Source organism: Drosophila eugracilis, unplaced genomic scaffold, assembly GCF_018153835.1.
Source record: "Drosophila eugracilis isolate 14026-0451.02 unplaced genomic scaffold, ASM1815383v1 contig_367, whole genome shotgun sequence".
Taxonomy (NCBI): Eukaryota; Metazoa; Arthropoda; class Insecta; order Diptera; family Drosophilidae; genus Drosophila; species Drosophila eugracilis.
In genome coordinates, this window is record NW_024573224.1 from 5,652,929 (window position 1) to 5,672,972 (window position 20,044).

The following is a 20,044-nucleotide window of genomic DNA, read 5'->3' on the forward strand; positions in this document are numbered from 1 at the left end:
TGGGGTCCATTGGTCCGTGGGTCCATGGGTCCCAGGTCCCATCGCTTCGCATCGGATCGGATCGGATGGGATCGGAGAAAAGCGGAACCCGTTTGGAGCTTCTGCAGCAGCAGCGTCTTGCGGCATTTTGATTTATAGGCGATTTATGCACTTGGCTGCAACGGTGGGAGTGGAAGTACATTGGAAGTGGGAGACGTCTTGACCGAATTCATGAGCGGACAGCTGGCCAGGGGTTTATTACATATTACACAGTACATATCATAAGGTAAGCCTCAAACGGCACGGGAATTTCAGTATTATCGTATGCGCTAAGCGCACTCACAATGTTCTCGGTTGGAAAGCATTTTGAATTCGTGTTGTCTAATACAAGTTACTAAGGCAACGCTGCGGATGCGGACGCATCTTATCATCTTATCACTGCCGCCGCTTATCTTGCTGTAGTATCAACAACAACTTTTGCCTCAGGCACTGGCACTGGGTGCCCGGTTGGCAAAGAACCACATCAGGCCCATGAGACAGCTGGGCGGGCTGTTGTTTACGGCTCCCTGCTGGATCATTCGCTTGGCCTCCTCCAAGGATAGCTCCACCACCTCGATAATCTCGTCCTCGACTCCGCCGCCACTGGTGGCCTTGTCCGCATCAGTCACCTCACAGTAGTACATGATTTGCTTGGCACCCGATGAGCCAACGCCAGACCTGGAAGGGATTGAGGGAATTACTCTAGAGTTATTTTCTAGACTTCTTAGACAACTCTTACAAATAGATAAGATTTTATATCTTCCGTTATCAAATTCTTTATAGTTTGTTTATTTTATGTGATAGTTTGTCAACATTTTCCGATATAATATTTTCACTGAAACCTAACAAAGTTGTTACGGCCAGTTGTTGAGGAAGTTGTTGAAAAATCAATTAAGTACTAAAAGACTTTGTTTATAGTTGTGAATGTAACTATTTACTGCCGTAATATTTTTAGCATTAATTAAAGCCGGTAAAATATTTTACTACCAAAGAAAAGTAAAACCAACTATTAAATCTTAACGAGATACTAAATGCATTTTAAGCTTTTTAAAGACATCAATAATATGCCCTCTAACAACATCTACTTACCTATAAACCATTACTTCCTCGATCCGTTCCACTGGGACATCGTAGCCACACTCCTCGACCACTTCCTCTCGGGCGATCTCCACCCAACTCTTGGACTTGTCAACAATTCCTGCGCACAGCTCCAAGGTTACCCCTATTGCGGGCGGAAACTCCTCAAGGTCCACCTTATCAAAACTTCCCTTGGCACTGGAGATGATGCCATGGTAGACAGCGGGTCGGAACTGGCGAACCAGGACCAGTTTCTGGCGAGACGTGTTGTACAAGATGATGGCCACGCTATCGTGGACCTTTAGCAGATCCCAGTTCTTTTCCACGCCATTCTGTACGTAATACAGACGGAAGGGCTTCACATAGGGTGAATCCTCGGGAAGAGGTCCCAGCCAGATCTTGGAAACGTTTTCCATGCTGAATAAGCGGACGTGGGGCGGCACAATAACACGGCAGTGGAACTGGCAACAGCTGATTGGGAAAGCTTCAACCGGCGATGGTGAGCCACAATCAGATGGCAGCTTTTGTTTTGGGGGAGCTTTTCTGGCATTTAAAGCCAGGCACCATACGGTAACACTATTTGAATTTAAAAAGTTCGTTAAAAGAAAAAAGTCAGATTCTTATATATTTGAGAATTTATTAAAATATTTTTTTTTTAAGTTTTAAGTAGAAACCTGAGGAGCCTTGTAGAGAAAGAACCACAGTAACCCCAGTAAAGTCGACGGTCCACCGTTCGTTTTAGTCCCAGTTTCAATCATTTTCCTTGACTCCTCTAAAGACATCTCCAAAACTTGGATTTTCTCAGTTTCAACGCCACCGCCTTCTGATACTTTCTGATCATCGCACACCTCGCAATAATACATAGTCATAGCATTACTAGTGGTTCCAATGCCCGACCTATAATCGAATACATGCTGCAGGGATTCCGTGGACACCTCGTATCCGCATTCCTCCAGCGCTTCCTCCTTGGCAATTTCCTCTAGAGTTTTGTCTTTGTCAACGGCACCACCACAAAGTTCCAAAGTAAATCCTATTCCCGGAGGAAATTTATCCAGATCAGCTTCTCCTTTAGACATGTCTAAAGATCCGGCAGAATAAATTCCATGGTAAACAGCTGCTCTAAACTGTTTCACTAAGATCAGCTTCTTCCGGGATTTGTTGTACAGCAGCACCACTACGCCATCTATGGTTTTTATTATGTCCGTTTGCTTTTCTACCTCATCTTCAATATAGTGTAGGCGACCTGGTTTCACCCAATTGGAGTCTTTGGGAAGAGGCCCAAACCATATCTTCGAAATACAGCTTGGCTGGCTCTGAAATCTTAACTTGGCAGATGAAAACCTGGAGCGAGGCAGGCCTCCAAGTAGCTTGAACATTTTTGTTATTTTTGAAAAACATTTTGAAAGGTTTCAAATATCTTTGAAAGATTTCGCAGGACAGCATTTCAGCAATGAAAAAGAACTTTGTTTTTAAAGTTTTGTTAGTTTTTTAACACAAATTTTATTATAATTTGATTACAAAACTCAATCAATGCATTATATATATAGTCAAAGGGAATAATATTTCGCAAGGTCAAGTGGTTAAATATTTACACACAACCAAGAACGCGAGACTTCTTAGGAGCGGAGATTTTAATAATAGTTCTAAAGGGTTTTGGAATTTCTATCTAACACATCCTGATGCTTTAAGATAGGATAATTTGCATTTATCACCTTTTAACTTTGAACCTATTAACATATATTTAAAAATCTCTAAATGGTCTCCACCCCTCTAAATCCTAGTCAAAGATACAAAAATATCTATCTGAATATATCGATTCATTATCATTTAGCAGCATAACAGTTGTCGCACACACGTACTGGTTTCCCCGGCTGCCCCTGGGCATTGATGAGGGGCAGAGTGTGCTCCGAACAGGCCTTACAGAAGATCTCCCCGCAGCTGCGGCAGTGATGCTTTCGCCTGGTGAGATTAAACTCCCTTTCGCAGGCGGTGCAATGGGTGGCAATGGAATCCGGTGCCCAGATCCCAGGACTACCAACCGCCTCCGCCGTAGCCTGCAGAGATTGCGCAGACCCCGAGAGCAACTGTCGCTGGCGACGCTCTTGATCCTGCATCTCCGAAACCTTCAGTTTGCTCACGCTTAGCTGGATGCCAAGCTCCTCCAGCGTAGTTTGTGCCTCTGACCATTGCTTTCGCACCTTGTCCAGATCAACCTTGAGCTTCCCGTTTCTCTCCTTCTCCTCGGCCAGTTCCTTGAGGCAGCCCTGCAAGTCGGATATCTTTTCCTTAAGCTTCAGTTCCTTCTCCTGCAAGGATATGCGCCACTCGCGTTCAATTCTAGACTCGGCCTCCGCCCTGGCTGCTCGCTCTTCGCTGGCAGTGACCTGGGTGGTCAGCGTTTGCGACGTGGTTTTGAGAATCTCGCCCAGGTTGCTCTTGTCATGGCTCCACCTGCGAAGTGACAATCACGGATTTTTTAAGTTAATATCTTGGCAAGACATCTTGAAAACTTTAAAAAATCACATTAAACAGAATGATTTCTTCCCCTAATTACTACCCCTCTAAAAACCCCCGCGATCTTACTTCTTCTCCAGCTGATCGATAGTGTTGGTCATTTCCTCCTTCTGGACCTCCAACTTGGTCATCAACTCCGTTTTGTGCGTTAAAGACTCCTTGCAGTCCTGCCAACGAAGAAAATAAGCGGATGTACCAACGTCGCAAATTTCCAAGATGAATTGAAATCTTAATCTCGGTGTTAGTATAGTGGAAAATGAAAGACTTGGGGTTCGGATAAGTTTTATTTCTCTGGGTTCGGTTTAGAAGAGTACGAGTATTAGAATATAGACTGAAGCTCCAGCGCGTATAATACATTGCATGGACTTGTAGATTCATATAGTCTCAATATTTATTTATAGTTTTATATACTCGTATATATAATTACAATATTTGTATTTGACTAGGCTGAGTGTATAATTACAATATAAGCTGTTGCGTGGGGATCCATATGTACATACATATGTATAATAAACATCTGAAGCCTCTTAATCACACTATACATATATACATACATACGTCGTTATAGTTGTATAATCGTATATAATCTTTGCTTACGGGGGCTCTGGGGGAAGATAATTTAGCTAACAGGTTGCATACAGTAGTAATTCAAAACCTTTAACAATTCATATACTGGTATTTTATCCATTTAAGGGATCTGGTCTACAGAGTAAAGGCATCCTATATGGTACACACACACTGGCTATAGAGCTATAGGGTTCTTTGAGTTGTGCACTCCAAAATTGAGAGTCTTGATAAGCAGTTGCACTTTGAGTTCCATTCGAGACCTGGACACGGACTTTGAGTGCTTATCCAGGTCTTAAGGATGTTGAGAGCAATAGAAGCCTGTTCCGATTTTCACATTGTAGTTTTAATCAAATTTCTAATCAAATACTAATTTAGATCAGCAAATGTCGGCTGTTTGTGTAATCAACGGGAACTCTGATTAATATTTCTTTTTGTATATATTTTAAATAATATTCATGAAAATGAATTTCTCCTTAGGTATAAATGCAGTCAGGCACTAAATTCATTCATTAATAATGATATAAACCTAATTTTAGCGATCAACGAATAGATTTTCATTTGAGAGAAACAAAATCAAATCTAATTTCTTTATAGATTTGTGAGATCAAGAACTGCTAACACAAATATATTGAAATAATTCTGTGAAAACCGAAACTGGCCATATTAACAAAGGCTCTTATTCTACATTTAGCTAATGTTTAAGTATCTCCGTCTGCTGTCTGCTCCCGGCACAGGATGTAATCGCTTTGTGATGCATCTACTCCAAAGTGCTGGCTCACCACAGCCGCAGCCTCGGCCAGCTCATCGTTTAGGGACTTGGCGGACGTGGGCGTCTTGGCATCCTTGCTTTCCTGTAGCTCACCCGGATTGGGTGCATCCGGTTGACGCGGTGACTTCCGGTATTTGCTTGGATCGAATGGCGGAAAGGCGTCCATCTTGAGATGCATGCGCTTCATGGGTGGGCCATCTTGTTTGTGCTTCTTGGTGAGTGCCTCGAACTTCTCCAGATTCTGCTGTCGCCGGGTGGTTGGTGACCGTTCTCCACCCATGGCTCCGCCCCCAGTTCCAGATCCTGCTCCTGATCCTGTTCCCGATCCCGGTCCGTGGTAGTGCTGATCGACGAGCTTCGATTCGTATTTCTTTTCTAACGATTGTAAAATGTTACCAATTTGTGAGGCTTTCGTTTGCAGGCGCGAGACCATCTCGCCCTTCTGTGTGAGTTCATCTTCACATTCCTGGTTGAATTTTAGACGGGATTACTTTTTGATTTTAAGGCTTAAGCCGATTAACTTGGATCTAATGATTAAATTATAAACAAAATCTTAAAACGAAAAGGAAATTATACATAAAAGCTAAGAACCAGATGAGCGAATGAATGTGGGATAGATGATTTGTGAGTGGTGTTTATGATTTAGATGGGTCACTTTGCGTTCCAAGGAATCAAGTTCATCAGAGAGTAATCTACAAGGATACATATTACTATCTGATCAAGTGATTCCTTGGACCAACCCATCCTGATGATGCTGAGTGGACTACTAACCTGCAGTTTTCGGTACATCTCCAAGTTAATCTGTTTGATGTCGTCCAGTTGGCGGCGAAGTGAGACTATCGTATCCTGCTTCTCATGGATGTCCTTCTCCAGCAGTTTCATGGCCATGTCAGACTCCGCCTTGAGGGACACCTGCAGTTTGAGCTCCTTCTCTAGTTCGCTAGTCTTACGACGCTCTTCAGCTAGCTCCTCGGACGGCTTCTCTTTGTCCTTGTCGGAGGAACCACCCGATCCAGTGGAACTGTTATCCGCTGCTGGAGCGGACTGCCGCATGGCCTGGTTTTCTGCTTGCAAAGCCAACAAACTATTCCGAGCGATGGCCAAATCCTCTTTCATCAGGGCATTTGTGGTCGTGAGAGACTCAACTTTGGCCTGAAGATTACCCACAGTGGCGCTGAAATTTGTGTAATAACTTAGCTGAGATGTTCTATGTTTGAACAGCCATAACCCACTTTAAGTGCCTGTTGAGCTCCTCGATGTAGTTTTTCTGGTCCAACACCGCGATCATGTTGCCCTGACCAGTGGCATCCATAACGGCCGGCGGAGCAGCATCCTCTGGGGCGGCGTCAGCATTTCTGGAACTAGATCGCAGGTACAACGAGAAGTCGATGACGCCCTGCTGGGAATCCAGATCCTCCTCCTTCACGCACAGATTACAATCAATCACGTTTAAGCCTACTAGAATGCCCATTATCACAACGATCTGGAGCAGGAAAAGATGGGTTATAAAGTGATCCTTCAGAGGATTAAGCGCATTCAGACCTCATCGCTCATCATTAGAGCATGTGGCTCGTAGTAGTCGTACAGTGAATCGTCTCTGTGCTCGATGAGAGCCTGAAGGTAATCCGATAGCTTCTTCTGCATTAAAGCAATCCTCAGCCAGGCTCTAGCCCTGCCAATGTGTGTACGGACTGTAGGCAAATCCCTTACACTAGCCGTAATATCCTGTGCTTCCGGGCAGTAGTGCTCCACGCTCTGCAAAAGGTCCCAAAGTTCCTTGCGGGGTCCGAGGAGTCCCTTCTTGGGTCGCAATCCATGGCCCAGGACGTGCTCAATGACGATGAAAAAATGCTGCAGCGGCAGGTGATCAGAGTCCAGCATGCGACCATACCGCAGCGACTGCTCCAACAGCTCCTTGACCACCAACTTACAGATGTTCACCAGATTGCTGCGCTCTATTTCCGCCGTATCCCGGGCTGCAAATGAAGAAACCGTGGTCTGAAGATTAAAGACTCGGCTGGCGCAGAAATTTGCTTCAAAACAACTGACAACTGATTAACTGAGTAATGAACTTTTATGTGCTCTCCTGGCTGCTTTTTTTTCTGGCTCCCGGGGGTTGTCCCATATACAGCATCGACCTGGCTACTTTGGAGGTGCCCACCAACGATTTTCAAAACGAACTAACCCTGCAATCAATGCTCAGCTCGGAGCTGCGGGCCTACCGCAACGGCCTGAACGAGAGGACCGACATTGGTCAGAAAGCAGATCCTCCCTATTCCCCGCCAAGGAAATGGTTTAAAGATCTGCCCACGGAACTACAAAAGACAACGCGGAGTACTTCAAATTCCAATGATTTCCTGGGCACCAATCTGTTTGGCAACTACCGCAAGAACTGCTTCTCCACGGAGGACATTGCTCTGTTATCCGCCCGTCGGGACTTTGAGCTGCTTGTGCCGAAGTCCTTTCCACAATGCCTTCTGACCGACAACGTTGTCCACATGATTCTTCGGTACTTCAATACGGTTAATCAGATTGTAAAGCAAATGTCGGACGAGGATACGAGACTTATCCTTCAGAGAGCTTTCTACGACGCTTTGGGTGGTTACCTTCGCTATTATCTAGTGCCTATGGCTCAGGTTTCCTACTATGCTGGACGCATCAAAACGAACACCGTGGAGCGCTTGGTGAATATTTATCGCCAGAGCCGGACGACTCTCAATACCAATGGAAATGGCTGGCGAACTCCAGGCAAGGATATAATGAATCAGTTTAAGGACATGAAGATCGAGCCCCTCAAGCTGCCCAAGGGTTGTGTGCCCCATGGGGATGCCTCAAGCTGTGCCCTACTGGATCAAAGCTGTGTTTCCCAGGAATCAGATCAGGGAACTATGATTGTGACACTACCGCGACTTGAGATGCCGGATGAGAACGGCTTCCTTACCAACATATACCTGCCCTTTCGAAAGCGCCGCATCTACAATCTTCGGTCTACAAGATCCGCATTCGTCCTGGTGAAATTCTTTCAGACCCTGACAGATTGTTATCGATTTCAGGGCGTTAGTCAGATCAACTATAATCGACAATTGCTCGCCTGGATACGCGAAAATCTGCAGATGCACTACGGAGATGATATTTTCTACCCAGGTCTGGGAGGAGTTCTGCAGATCAAAGAGAGGCTTTTGATTCAGAAGAAAATTCCGGAGGAAGAGTCTCGAGAATCCCGGGCATTATCCAAAAAAGATAAGGCGGTGGGTTTATTCTCCTCATCTAGAAAGGAATCCCGCAAACTAAGTCGTTCTGCTATTAACTGGCAGGAACCTTCAGAATCAGAACATGGGCAGGAGAAACGGAACGAGTGGCTCACCGGACTGGACACAGTTCAAAATGGTCAGGACGAGCAGGAAGAATGCCGGGAGTGCGACAATGATGAAACCTTAATATGGTGCATTGCCGCCTTTCTGGCCCTGCTCCTGCTCATTATTCTCCTTATCATCTGTTGTTGCATGCGACGAGGTAGGAAAAAGAGAGTTCCACCGGATGCTGAGGTACCTCTACCTACGGACAAATCGAAAAAACCAAAAGACACCCTGGTAGTTAAAGAGTCCGAGAGCCAAAATGAAGTGGGTAAAAACGAACCTGAAGGTGCTCGAAGATACTACTACTCTGGATCTGGTCGCTCCACCTCCCAAAGATCGATTCATATTGATGGTAAGTCAGTATTATTATCTTATTAGGTTTAAAAACACAAGCAAATATTCAAAATTACAGGGTTTCCAGAGAACACGGAGTTAGATTCCTATACCTCAACCTCTTCATTGGGATGCCAGTTCAATAGGAAGTGTGTGCCCCTGAAGTTTTCCCGAGCGAAAGGACAGGAATACTATATACCAGAAAAAGGTCGTGATGGAACGACAAAAAATGTTCCCGTCGTAAAACTTCTCTCTGAGGACTCGTCATCCCATCGTCCACTTCAAACTTCTAATAAAGCTGTTCTGAAATCAACCCTTCCCGCCATTCCCACCTCGGAAAGCGATCTGCTCATCATGAACAGGGAGAAAAAGCTACAGCAGCAAGATAGGGAGGAGACCAACCGGAAAAAGTCTAAGGACTCTAAGGAGCGGAGAAAAGAGGTAAGTTATGAAAAGTTTACCAGCTTTCGAAGTCCTGAACCCAAAATTACCAGCAGACCAAATCCTCAGAAGACAGAAAGCCGTCATCATCGGAAAGGCGAAAGACCAAACATGTGAGGATTGGTAAGCTTAATTACATACGTTTCCAACATTCCTTAAAGTTAAAGATTAATCTTTAACTTTAACTATCAGTGACGGACAACGAGTCTTCCGACGAGCCCCTTCTACACAGAAAGCAGAAGTCCCGAGAAAAACCGGAACCGGTGACGGGACGTCAAAAGGGTAACACTGAGGTACGTTCCCGTTAATAAGAGTGACTAAAACTAATCTAGATAACCTCATCTAAGTCGATAAAGGATTCACCAAGCTGGGAAACAACCTTTGATGACTAATTGGCAATCTGTTTACCTGTTTTTTTTTCATTGCAATTTTGTTAAGTTTATATTTTCTGATAAGACTTCAATTTAATCTTTTAAGACGAGAGTGCAGTTGAATACTCATTTCAGACTATTGGAAACGATTTGAGAAGATAACTTAAGGGGGTCGACCAGTGTGTATTAAGTTTATAGATTCAGGTAAGATTAGAAGCCCTTTTCGTTTAACCCTTTGTATCACAAGAGCAAGCAACTAAATGTGCAACAATGCAAAGAGGCATGCAAATTGATAGGAGATTACAAGGGCCAACAAAATCGAGAACCAAGATCTAAATACCCATACCTTTTTATAGGCTTTGGTGCTTGCTACGAATCTCAAATGGAACCCGATCCCAAGAGCGACGATTATACCAAATTAATCTAAAAGCATAATGTAACGACTTTACGTAAACATAAATACAAATCAATGTATTAAAAAATGTGAGTTTCTTAGGAGTGTAAATAAAATAATAGCAAACCAAGGACACTTAAAAAACACTTAATATTTAAAGAAAAATAAATTAAAACCAAGATTATTATCAAAAACCTATAAAAACATATGGACATCCCTACTGATTTTGTTGACCCAAAGTATTCAATCGGATAATCAGATAACGAGAAATGAAGAGAAGCTACAAAGTAGGAGCGTGCTGGGCAACAGAGGCATCAAGAAGCGACCTACAGAGATGCGACCACTCGGCGAAGAGGCCGACACTCTGGTGCTGCGACTGGGAGTGTGACTGGGACTGGCCGAGTGCCGAGGAGCCACTGTGGACCATGTCGCACAGCCGGCGGCCGATAAGGTTTTCAATTGCCATAATACCATTGTCCGTGATGTCCAGGGCGCCGCCTCCCCCGCCGCTTCCTCCTCCTCCACTGCCGGTGGACAGTCCAGAGAAGCGTTTGCTGTTACGCTTGCTGGAATTGGAGCCAGTATTAAAGTTAGACCCAAAGCCAGTCTGCGATGGGACTCCACCCAGTTTTTCACTGGTCTGCACTGCCTGACTGCCTGTTCCACCGGCAACATCTATATCCTGCAGCTCCTTGAGGCACAGCCACTCGCCATCGACAGATACCCGAAAGTTGCACAGGTAAATTGTGTCCTGGACACCGCCGGCCAACTCCTCACTGGTGTTGGCATGCGAGGCTTTTGGCAGGGCAATCGTGTTGCTGCTGTTGTTTGCCTGATGTTGCTGCTGTTGCTGTTGCACCACTAAGGGTTGCTGCTGTGTCTGTGGTTGCTGCTGTTTCGGTTGCACTTGTTGTGAGGGTGGATTCTGACCCTTTTGAATTTTGGCCGCCGCTGCCTGTGCCCTTGTTGTTGGCGTTCCAGTTGTTGCTGTTGCTGCTGTTGTTGCTGCCGTCGAGGACTTTGCAGACTTGCCAACTTGTTGTTGCCCCGTATGAGGCGCCTTCTTGGCCGCTGCTGTTCCTGCTGCCAATGACGTCGTGCTGCTCATTGTTGGCGTTTTCACCGCACTCCTTAATGGCTTTGCAGTGCTGCCACTTGCACTGGATCCTGATCCTGTAGTATTTGACGATTTTATGCGACTGCTACTACTGCTAGTGCTAATGTTGTTGTTGTTCGAGGACGACAACTTGGTCTTTTTCGAATCCTCGACGAGTCCACGCATTTTGCTAGGGCTTCCAAATTTCCTGTGTGTGTACGTGGGCGTCCATAAAAATACAGATGTATACATATATCGATATTTGCTGCTCAATTAGTTCAAATGTTCCTTTGCTGCAGTTTTTCCTTAACTGCTGGTATTACCTTAACGTGATTTCTCCTTTCGAAAACCTCTTTTTAAGAGGGTTTTTATTGTAAAATTAACCAACTAAGTGAAAATAATCGCCGCTTTAAGGTTGCTACGTTATCCTGTTGTGTACACGTTGAGTAAGACTGGCATAAAGTTCTTTATCCTATTGATTTGTCAAGTGTGCCAAGCTCATGAGCTTTCCGGGAGCTTTCGTTGGGGGTGTTCTTGATGGTGCAGTTATATCTTATTTATGTTTTACCGTTGACAGAATTTTGATGTAAGTTTATTTCATAATCGTTAAATATTATTTATATTATATATAAATATATAAATAATTTATAGACAAGTAAATTTGAAAGATAAGTTTCAATCCACGGAATATATTTATACACTTTAAGGCTTTATTATTATTGCAATTAATTTGTATTATTTATTTTATAATATAAAACTTATAAAATATTTTTAACTGAAATAGTCTTTTTAAGCGTCTGTGCCCTTTTAGAATATTTAAAAATACCTGAATTCCCCTTTTTCTTAATGAATTAATTGGATTCATTTAAATATTTATATTTTTATATTTTTTTTTTTTACGTGTAAAGGTTTTTTGAAATTATCTAAATTGTAAAAGAATCTAAGAAAACTAATCAAAACTTACCGCGTTTCATTCTTTTAGCACTGATTTTAGATGGCGACGGGGATGGAGCACTGGCAATCGCATTCGTATCCGGGACAACAGGTACAACAGGTGGCGTGGGCACCTCAGGATACGGATACGTGGTGGTGCCATCAATTACTTCGGAAGCGGCTGCAGCTGCTGCTGCATTCGAGAACTGCGTTGAGATGTGGCTGAAGATCTGCGAGGATATGCTCTCCGTGCGCCGTAAAGTATTACGTAGGCGGTCCAGCGAGGATGTGGAGGAATTGGGCGCAGGCGCACCTGCTACTCCTCCAGTGAGGGGCGGAACCGAAACGGAAGCACTTGGCGAACGGGAAAGCGATTGGGAATCCTCGCTTTTTTCGCGGCGCACCAGCAGATCGTCTGTGCTCATGGCGACTCACTCACTTCGAGACACTTTTTCAGACACTCCACGAGGTCATATGAATTAATCCAACTCGATAATAACCACGAATTCCGCTTTATTTTAATTGAGCACGGAGTAAACAAAAAAAGTTTATCAATACAAAACGAAAACAGCTGTTGCATTTGCAATTGAGGATGGGCGATAACTAATTGCTGGTCACGGTTATCGCAACTCGATAACATTACGAAACTGAGAGGGATTTCCATAAATACAGTCTGGCAACGTTGTACATGTTTGCCGCCAAAAATATATTGCCTGTGTTTATTTATGAAAGCAGCACAAATATTTAAAAGGACAACAAATGGATGTGGAATTAAAGCAACAGTTTGACGAAATGGGCGTGGAACCGGAGCCTTCGGTGCTAGACAGGTGCGTGGAGCTGGCCATTTCATATAATATCCACGACGCTACTGAGTTCGTGGAGCAGTGGATGGCTTTCAGTTTATCGCACCTCCATGGCGAAGATCCTGCTATCGAAAACCTAGGCGACTTTGAGCGTAAGGTGCTGCAGCTGAGAAAGGACAAGATCGGATCCAAGGCATCCGCGCAAAAGGCCAAACCCTATGTTCAATCCTCTGTTGCAGAGACGAGCTCTCTGGCCACCTATGGTGTGATGGAGGACGATCCAATGATTGACGACTATGTCAGCGAATCAACGATGGAATCCTCAGCATTGCACACTCCTAAGGCTAAAAAAAATTCGGGACACAGTTCCAACCTCAAGAGCGGCGTGCTTTTCAGTCCCGCCAGCTACACACCCCAATCCGCCAAAAGGAATCCAGCGGTGGGAACACCAACCTTGTCAGTTACCGGCAAGCCTGGCGACATTGTGGACTCCTTTGGCCATCCCAAACTTCTAGCCAAGTCCACTTGGCACTCGGAGATTGAGCACACGGTACCTGTGACCCAGAAACTGCTTCACAAGAACGTACCACTGACCGTAGGCAATCTAGGCTACATGAACGATCTGCTCGCCGAGCGATGTGACGACCTGCACGACCGCATTGATGACACCGGACGGGCGCTGGTAGAAAAGAAACTTGGTGAAACAGGAGCAGCCGAGTGCAGTTGGTACCCGCAGGAAAGACAGGCACTGCAGGCCGCAGGTGGACTACACGCGGTGGGAATGATCCACTCAGAGGACGATGGACCACTGGATGCCTACTCCGCCTTTTTGGTCGTTATAGATGACGATGTAGAAGATGTTGAGGACACCACACTTACGCTAAACTTTACCAGAGTCAAGTCTGCGAGCATATTCCCCGGTCAAGTGGTACTCGCCAAAGGATTCATTTCAAGAGGCAAAACCTTTATAGTAGAGGATATTCACACAGAACGAAAACTGACGCCAGCCACTCCTCTGAAAGTTGATAGAGAGCTGCAGTTTGTGGTGGCCGGTGGACCTTTTACAGATAGCACAGATCTGTTCTACGAGCCATTGCACGACCTGCTAAAGTATCTCAAAGAGCACAGACCCGATGTGTTGGTGCTCACTGGACCCTTTCTGGATGCTGATCACAAGATGGTTGGCGAACTAGCCGAGACTTTCGATTCCTTCTTTGATAAGATGATTGGTGGGATAATGGAGGCAATTGGAAGCCACACCGCCGTTCTTGTTGTCAGTAGTCAGAAGGATGCCATGTCGCACTCTGTATATCCGACCCCACCTCCAGCTCTTCGCAAAACATATCCCAATCTGCATATGCTACCTGATCCTTCTTTAGTGGACCTAGATGGTATCACGCTGGGCGTCACCTCCACCGATGTGGTGGATCATTTACTAAGCCACGAGTTCGCTGCAAATGCCGGGGAGCGGATGCACAGAGCTATCAACCACCTGTTTCACCAAGGTTCCTTTTATCCCTTGTATCCGCCGGCGGACGAGGATATGGCATACGATTCCCAGCTAGCACTCAAATACGGCCAGCTTAAACAACTGCCAAATGTACTCATCCTGCCAGGTGATCAGCGGCACTTCATCCGTCTGGTCAACGACTGCCTGGTAATCAATCCTGGTCGGCTCTCTGACAAGAAAGGCGGGACTTTTGCTAGGTTTCTGGTGACACCCTCAGTGCCTGGAAAGGTGACCAACATGTTCAACAGTGTTGCGTGTCAAGTCCAACGTATCTAAATTATACATAGCAAAATAAACCATAAGCCAAGTATCCTACCAGACCTGTTTCAATCAATGTATCAATTTTAAATGGTGATAAAAATAATGAGAAATTTTTGAGTTTTTCTCTCTCTCGTTACGATTTATGAACATTGATAAGGGTAATATAAAAGTACAATTATATTTATATTATTAATATTATAACTTTGTGCCCTCTACTTCTATTAAAAATATTCCAAACCTATAAAAAAATAACAATTATATGAATGTTTAAAATTTATTTTAAAATGTCTGAGTAAACTTTGAGTTTTGCAACAGTTCTAATTTTGTAGAACAACTTTTATAACATTTATAAAGGAATTCCAGGAACTGAATTCTTTTTTAAATTTTAATGTCTAAATTAGTGCCTCAACCTGCAGCTGAGGATGGCTCCACTGAGACATCCCGCGTGGATGAGAATCCAACACTTGTAACGGTTTCATTGGAAGATCTCACGGACCCACTGCGCTGTTGCTGGATATGCTTACTTTATCCTTATTATAAGAATGAACAGTTGACTTGGGTTTATCCATGCACATGCGAAGGAATCACCAAATGGGTACATGAGAGCTGTCTTCTCAGATTGATCGACGAAAAGAGCGCAGTTCGGTGCCCAAATTGTATGTGTATGTACCACATTCGGTACCCTAAAGGTAGTCACATAGCTGTTGCCTTGGAGGTGATAGATGATTTCATTACATATACCCTGAGTCCCTTTGTGGGGAGTCTTTTATTGATAGCCTCTATTTATTGGTTAGCCCTTACAATTGGAGCGGTGTCATTTGTGCAGATAGTTGGTTATGAGCTCGCCACTTCCATAATTCAGAATGGCGACTGTTTATTTGTACTTGTTGGACTGCCATTAATCCCAGTTGGTGTGATACTTAGTCGCTTATTTCCCTGGGAAGATGCCCTATTAGGCCTAGTTCGAAACTGTATCTCAGCGATGTGGAAGCTTCCCGTTGTGAAACTCTTCTATAAGAAGAATATATATCAGGAATATAAACCGCTAAGCATTCCATCACCACCTTGGCCTCCTCGGATTTCGAGAGCATTCGTCGAAGCCGTCCTCTTGCCCACCATATCATACGCAATGGGTCGGGCTCTGTTTTACTCTATTGATAATGTATGGCAAGGATCTCTTCTTGGAGGTCTCACTTTTATTGCGGCCGAAGGAATCGTTAAACTATATATGAAATTTGCGCGATATATGGAGCGTAAAAATTGCACCATTCTGGATTTCTCAGGGGAGAAGGACATAAAAGAAGAGAGCATGCAAGGCACTATGTGATCTTAAGTTCTGGACAAACTAAATCAATATTTAAACTAGAAGCCTAAATATTTGATAACTCAAATAATAAATAATCGTTAAAGCGTTTATTAATTTATGTATAATAGTTTACAGCTAACAGTAGGAAATGGTGTCTAAATGTAACGTACTCTCTAGGATCTCTATTTACGATTGATCATGCCCCCCAATACTGAAGTCAACTCTGTATGAAGGGAGCGATCGCCGAGAACTAAAACTCCAATGTATATTTTAACTATACAAAAAATACTGTATGCCGTGTATGTGTCCAATGAACTTGGCTGCAACTCAGATGCGGTTAAGTAACTGCGTGCCACCTTAAGTAATCCTCGCCTGCCCTCTCACTTCGTTCGCCTTCAGTGCCTGGTTCCTGGAGCTGCCTCGTCCAACAACTCGTTCAGTTGTTGGGCTCCTGCTTGTATTGTTATTGTCGGTTGTTGACCCCATCGGGATTGTGGCTGCTGACCATGCTGTGCTCCATGTTCTTGACAATCACGTAGTTGGTGATGTGGTTAATGGCCTCGTCCTGCAGCCGCTCTGGCCACCGCTTCATGTATGACTTGATAAAGTCCCCAAAAGTGTCTACCTTATCTGGAGTGTTCTTGTGGGTATCCACAATGTTCTTCACTATGTCTACGAACTTGTCATAGTCCTCGTGCGACTTCTTGATCTTTTGGTAGTTGGCTACACCACCATTGGTGTTGCCCCCGCCTCCGCCACTGCCGCCGCTACCTCCAGCAGCCGCGTTCATTTGCTGATCCATGTTGTTATCCGCAAGGCGGGCTGAAGCAGCGGCAGCCACTGCCGCCACGGCAGCTGAGGATGCCATGAAGTTATCCACGCTTCCTGCATTGGGCGGCGGCTGGGAGTGGTCCATAAAGTGCCGGTGCATGCCGTACTCGGTCCTGGAAATTACAATAATTATTTATGGTTTAAGCTAAAAGTAATTGGTGCTTGCGCTCACTTATAGAACCCCTCCGTATTGTTGCTATTAAACTCTTGCTGAGACATTGGATTTTTCCAAACTGGTGACTCGGATGTAGATGGTAAGCTGCTAGTATTGGATGCACTCGTCATGCGTTTGTCTCTGCAGAAATATATAGATATTAGTTGGTTTGGTTTAAAAGTTAAATTTGCTTATAGGCAATGAAGAGAAAATTATAAATCACTCCTTTCTCTCTTAACTAATATTATATCTTTTATTATCTATAACCCACTTAAAACCGGTGTGCGCGGCCAGACTCTTGAATACATCATCCACTTGACTGTAAAACTTCCAGGTGCTGATTATGCCCGTGGTCTCGAAGGTTTTCTGCTCCTGACGGTATCGCTGCGTGAGATTGTTGACTTTAAAATGAACCTCCAGTGCAGTTACAGGGACGCCCAGCGAGGTTAGCTGCTTGGCCATTGCCACATAGAGATGGCCATTGCGTTTGATGGTGCGCAGCTCATAGGCGCAGACTTTCCATAGTTTAATCAGCTCTAGAACACCACTATCCTCCCATTGTCGGCGCTTTTTATTGAATTTTTCATACTAACGTGGATATATTTCATATTAAATAAATAGGTTATTACATAGATAAAAATAGTTGACTACAAAGACAACTTACAGGCATTTCACATGGGTCTTACTGCCGACAACTGGGATTGCCCGACAATCTTCGACTGCCAGCTGAAGCAGGACATGAATCGGTTTATCTAGTAGACTGGCATAATGTACACGGATTGACTCCTGAAAATAATGAAAATAAAATTATTTTAATAGTTGTTATTATTATCTCGTAGATGACCAGGAAGCCAAATGTGGAGTATTAGAAAAAAAAACCGTACAGGAATTTTATGAATACTGATGACTTCCAAAGATTCTTTGGAAAGTTTGTAAAGAGAGTAACCAAACATATGGTTTGAAAACCACAAAATCGCTTATTTGATGACGATTTAATTGCAATGAAATTGTAATTAAAATGTAAAGTCTTTAAAGCTTTAAGGGATTCAATGTACAATCCAAGCCGCCCCCAAAAACCGACATTATGATGTATGCATGTATGTAACTGGCCTCTTTATAATATTGTCATTATTATTGCAGATTTTACTAGGTACTCGTGGAGTTGAAAGGTATATTGTGGTTAAGGAAAACAAAACAATTAAAAAAAAAAATGTTCTTTTTAACCTGTGGGGTACTTGTTTTTGTAGTGCCATAATACATTTCATACATGGAGAAATAAGAAGGTAGAAATCAACACATTTTTTATTATTTATGTGGTTGCTTTTAACAAATCCACTAGAAATAAATAACTTATAGGTTCGGCCTACGTTCAATAAGTTACCATATAAGGTCTTCAGTTAATCCATGAAAATGTAATATATTTATCAGCATAAGAGGGTATCTCATAGTCGAGGCTGTTTATCTTTTATTCTAGCTTTCAATTATCATTAAGCCGGTACCAACACATACACTGAGGTAGCTCAGCCTCTCCCGCACAAACAAACACACATGTAATGCAAACCGAACGGTAAACGGTAAACAAATATTAATTGTGCGAGAGAAACAAGTTGCAATTTGCATTCGGCAGAAGATGGACTGCGCGAAGTGGCTGCGGTGACGGCTGGAATCGAAGTGAAGCGGTAATTCAAGTATACAAGAGAGTTGGGTTGAGATGCGGATGAAGATGCTCCGCCGACGTCGACTGCGACGTCCCTAGATTTGTGGGGTCGGCAGAGGGCGGGCGAGGGAGCCCATGTAATTTGCGGGAGGAGATGTTACTTTTCTCGAATACACACGCACATATTTTTCCCTTTCAGAGATACACACACTCACATCACATCCACATCCGATTTTCTTGCGTTGATTGCGTTCTATTGTTGCGCTTCTCTTCTTCTCCATGCACCGACAACAACATCGACGACGACGCCAACAGCAGGGGCACAAAACTTAATAATAAGTCAAATAATTAAATTTTAATTATCTTCAAGAGGGAAACACACGAAAAACGTAGTTTTGTAGCTCCTACGCTGCGCAGCTCTCGCTTTTCGATGTTCTCCGGAGAGCAACAAGGTGTGAGCGGTGCGGCTAGTGTGTGTTTGCCAGCGCAGAGTTGCCAGATGGTCGCGGGAGCGATATGTTGCCAGAGAGTCGCTGCAAATACGTTGAGGCTTTAAAATGTGCCAAAAGGTTTTATGGTCTTAGGGGGGAAATTTCCAAGTCATCTGCCATTTTTCTTGCTCACCAATCGCTCAGCTCGTTAGGGCGCCACAATGCAAAAGCATTTCATCGCTCATCATCATCATTTTCAGCTCCCCCTACATACATATTCCCTCCCCTTTCCATAGCCGCTTTTGTTGGAGCATAATGCACACACAAACGCACACCCAGTCACACCAACACGTATTTGCCGGTCATCATCATCATCATTAGGTTGTGCGATGGAGCAACAACAACAACAGCTACAACAACGATAGCAGCTCCCAAATGCGAACGTCATTAGCGAGCTAAATAACAAAAAATGATAATGTACATTGCTGCCACACAGTCGTCAGTTGGCTTTGGTTTGGGGTAATCATCATTAAATTGCACATCGACCCGATGTGAAAAAAGGCGCTGCGGGGGCGTGTCAAAGCGAAAGAATAAGAAATTTGGGGAAGCGAAATCCCAATAGCAAGGTCAACATACATACAGTGCCGAACTAAATTTTTGGCACAGAAGGCTTCATGAACTTTAGGGCACGATTTCTCCCTTAAATTGAGATATTTAAATAAACCAAAATTTATACATATAATGTTATAAAACATAACACGACAAAGTTTATTTCAACTTTTTACCTTCAATGGTTGATTTTTAAAAATTAAATAACATAAATAAGGGTGAATTTGCCTGAACAAAATTTTTGGCACTTTTATTAAAAACTTAAAAATAAATGAAAATAACTAAAATTAATACTTTGCGGGTAAGCCATTTTGTTTTATAAAGGCTTCCAACCGTCTTGGCATCGAAGAAACGAAATTTTGGGTTGTTTCTGCCCCAATATTCTGCCCCTTTTTCTATTAGAGCCACCTTCAGCCCGGAATTTGTTTTTATGCGCGTTTTTTAACGCACCTGTCCAGCTCCTTCGCACAAATCTTCAATGGGATTGATGAGGATGCGGCAGAGTATGTTGGACGTTATGTCCGACCCACATACGCACATCATAAGCCGTTTAAGGGAGCTTCTTCTTTGGAAAGCGCAAACACACCGGACGACCAAGGCTTTGACCGCCCGG

The 20,044-nt window shown here is 43.8% G+C and overlaps 6 protein-coding genes across 17 annotated transcripts; 2 read left to right on the forward strand and 4 right to left on the reverse strand.

Moving 5' to 3' along the window:
• Positions 1 to 207: 207 nt before the first annotated feature.
• Positions 208 to 1,555, reverse strand: LOC108115763 (uridine diphosphate glucose pyrophosphatase NUDT14). The gene is made up of 2 exons (XM_017227331.2): positions 1,108 to 1,555; positions 208 to 696 (listed from the first exon to the last, which is right to left on the reverse strand). The coding sequence occupies exons 1-2, from the start codon at positions 1,509 to 1,511 to the stop codon at positions 462 to 464; spliced, it is 639 nt and encodes a 212-aa protein (XP_017082820.1). The 5' UTR covers positions 1,512 to 1,555; the 3' UTR covers positions 208 to 461.
• Positions 1,556 to 1,757: 202 nt separating this feature from the next.
• On the reverse strand, positions 1,758 to 2,471 carry LOC108115744 (uridine diphosphate glucose pyrophosphatase NUDT14). The gene has a single exon (XM_017227314.2). It carries the CDS (start codon positions 2,469 to 2,471, stop codon positions 1,758 to 1,760), a length of 714 nt encoding a protein of 237 aa, XP_017082803.1.
• Positions 2,472 to 2,575: 104 nt separating this feature from the next.
• On the reverse strand, positions 2,576 to 12,452 carry LOC108115853 (protein RUFY3). 7 transcript variants are annotated; one of them, XM_017227472.2, is made up of 7 exons: positions 11,260 to 11,388; positions 10,312 to 11,144; positions 6,488 to 6,921; positions 6,178 to 6,428; positions 5,717 to 6,119; positions 3,679 to 3,776; positions 2,576 to 3,546 (listed from the first exon to the last, which is right to left on the reverse strand). In XM_017227472.2, exons 2-7 carry the CDS (start codon positions 11,120 to 11,122, stop codon positions 2,919 to 2,921), a joined length of 2,625 nt encoding a protein of 874 aa, XP_017082961.1. In that variant the 5' UTR covers positions 11,123 to 11,144; positions 11,260 to 11,388; the 3' UTR covers positions 2,576 to 2,918. The 7 variants fall into 7 exon arrangements, with proteins under 7 accessions (XP_017082961.1, XP_017082963.1, XP_017082959.1 ...); XM_017227474.2 differs by lacking the exons at positions 10,312 to 11,144; positions 11,260 to 11,388 and adding an exon at positions 11,901 to 12,452; XM_017227470.2 differs by lacking the exon at positions 11,260 to 11,388 and having other exon boundaries at positions 10,312 to 11,224.
• Positions 6,935 to 10,148, forward strand: LOC108115855. 4 transcript variants are annotated; one of them, XM_017227476.2, is made up of 5 exons: positions 6,935 to 8,653; positions 8,714 to 9,075; positions 9,129 to 9,198; positions 9,268 to 9,368; positions 9,423 to 10,148. In XM_017227476.2, exons 1-5 carry the CDS (start codon positions 7,012 to 7,014, stop codon positions 9,465 to 9,467), a joined length of 2,220 nt encoding a protein of 739 aa, XP_017082965.1. In that variant the 5' UTR covers positions 6,935 to 7,011; the 3' UTR covers positions 9,468 to 10,148. The 4 variants fall into 4 exon arrangements, with proteins under 4 accessions (XP_017082965.1, XP_017082966.1, XP_017082969.1 ...); XM_017227477.2 differs by having other exon boundaries at positions 9,132 to 9,198; XM_017227480.2 differs by lacking the exon at positions 9,423 to 10,148 and having other exon boundaries at positions 9,145 to 9,198; positions 9,268 to 9,367.
• Positions 12,453 to 12,538: 86 nt separating the features above from the next.
• LOC108115760 (DNA polymerase alpha subunit B) lies at positions 12,539 to 14,497 on the forward strand. Its single transcript, XM_017227327.2, has one exon. The coding sequence runs from the start codon at positions 12,629 to 12,631 to the stop codon at positions 14,456 to 14,458; it is 1,830 nt and encodes a 609-aa protein (XP_017082816.2). The 5' UTR covers positions 12,539 to 12,628; the 3' UTR covers positions 14,459 to 14,497.
• A 1,344-nt stretch (positions 14,498 to 15,841) lies between these two features.
• LOC108115883 lies at positions 15,842 to 18,848 on the reverse strand. 3 transcript variants are annotated; one of them, XM_017227523.2, is made up of 5 exons: positions 18,607 to 18,848; positions 17,399 to 17,520; positions 17,006 to 17,322; positions 16,753 to 16,875; positions 15,842 to 16,693 (listed from the first exon to the last, which is right to left on the reverse strand). In XM_017227523.2, the coding sequence occupies exons 2-5, from the start codon at positions 17,402 to 17,404 to the stop codon at positions 16,213 to 16,215; spliced, it is 927 nt and encodes a 308-aa protein (XP_017083012.2). In that variant the 5' UTR covers positions 17,405 to 17,520; positions 18,607 to 18,848; the 3' UTR covers positions 15,842 to 16,212. The 3 variants fall into 3 exon arrangements, with proteins under 3 accessions (XP_017083012.2, XP_017083013.2, XP_017083014.2); XM_017227524.2 differs by having other exon boundaries at positions 18,601 to 18,848; XM_017227525.2 differs by lacking the exon at positions 18,607 to 18,848 and adding an exon at positions 18,116 to 18,206.
• Between the last annotated feature and the right edge of the window lie 1,196 nt (positions 18,849 to 20,044).

What these genes read in the sequence shown, in the direction of transcription:
- LOC108115855 (XM_017227476.2), top strand. Translation starts at nt 7,012, where the DNA reads ATGAACTTTTATGTGCTCTCCTGGCTGCTTTTTTTTCTGGCTCCCGGG. An exon ending in AAGATCGATTCATATTGATG is followed by an intron (nt 8,654 to 8,713) that starts GTAAGTCAGTAT and finishes TCAAAATTACAG; the next exon opens with GGTTTCCAGAGAACACGGAG. An exon ending in GACCAAACATGTGAGGATTG is followed by an intron (nt 9,199 to 9,267) that starts GTAAGCTTAATT and finishes TTTAACTATCAG; the next exon opens with TGACGGACAACGAGTCTTCC.
- LOC108115760 (XM_017227327.2), top strand. Translation starts at nt 12,629, where the DNA reads ATGGATGTGGAATTAAAGCAACAGTTTGACGAAATGGGCGTGGAACCG.
- LOC108115744 (XM_017227314.2), bottom strand. Translation starts at nt 2,471, where the DNA reads ATGTTCAAGCTACTTGGAGGCCTGCCTCGCTCCAGGTTTTCATCTGCC.
- LOC108115853 (XM_017227470.2), bottom strand. Translation starts at nt 11,188, where the DNA reads ATGTATACATCTGTATTTTTATGGACGCCCACGTACACACACAGGAAA. An exon ending in CCTGGACATCACGGACAATG is followed by an intron (nt 6,922 to 10,311) that starts GTATTATGGCAA and finishes CTTCATTTGCAG; the next exon opens with CCCGGGATACGGCGGAAATA. An exon ending in CTCTAATGATGAGCGATGAG is followed by an intron (nt 6,429 to 6,487) that starts GTCTGAATGCGC and finishes TTCCTGCTCCAG; the next exon opens with ATCGTTGTGATAATGGGCAT.
- LOC108115763 (XM_017227331.2), bottom strand. Translation starts at nt 1,511, where the DNA reads ATGGAAAACGTTTCCAAGATCTGGCTGGGACCTCTTCCCGAGGATTCA. An exon ending in GAGGAAGTAATGGTTTATAG is followed by an intron (nt 697 to 1,107) that starts GTAAGTAGATGT and finishes AATCCCTTCCAG; the next exon opens with GTCTGGCGTTGGCTCATCGG.
- LOC108115883 (XM_017227523.2), bottom strand. An exon ending in GCCGCGCACACCGGTTTTAA is followed by an intron (nt 16,876 to 17,005) that starts GTGGGTTATAGA and finishes ATATTTCTGCAG; the next exon opens with AGACAAACGCATGACGAGTG. An exon ending in AATACGGAGGGGTTCTATAA is followed by an intron (nt 16,694 to 16,752) that starts GTGAGCGCAAGC and finishes TGTAATTTCCAG; the next exon opens with GACCGAGTACGGCATGCACC.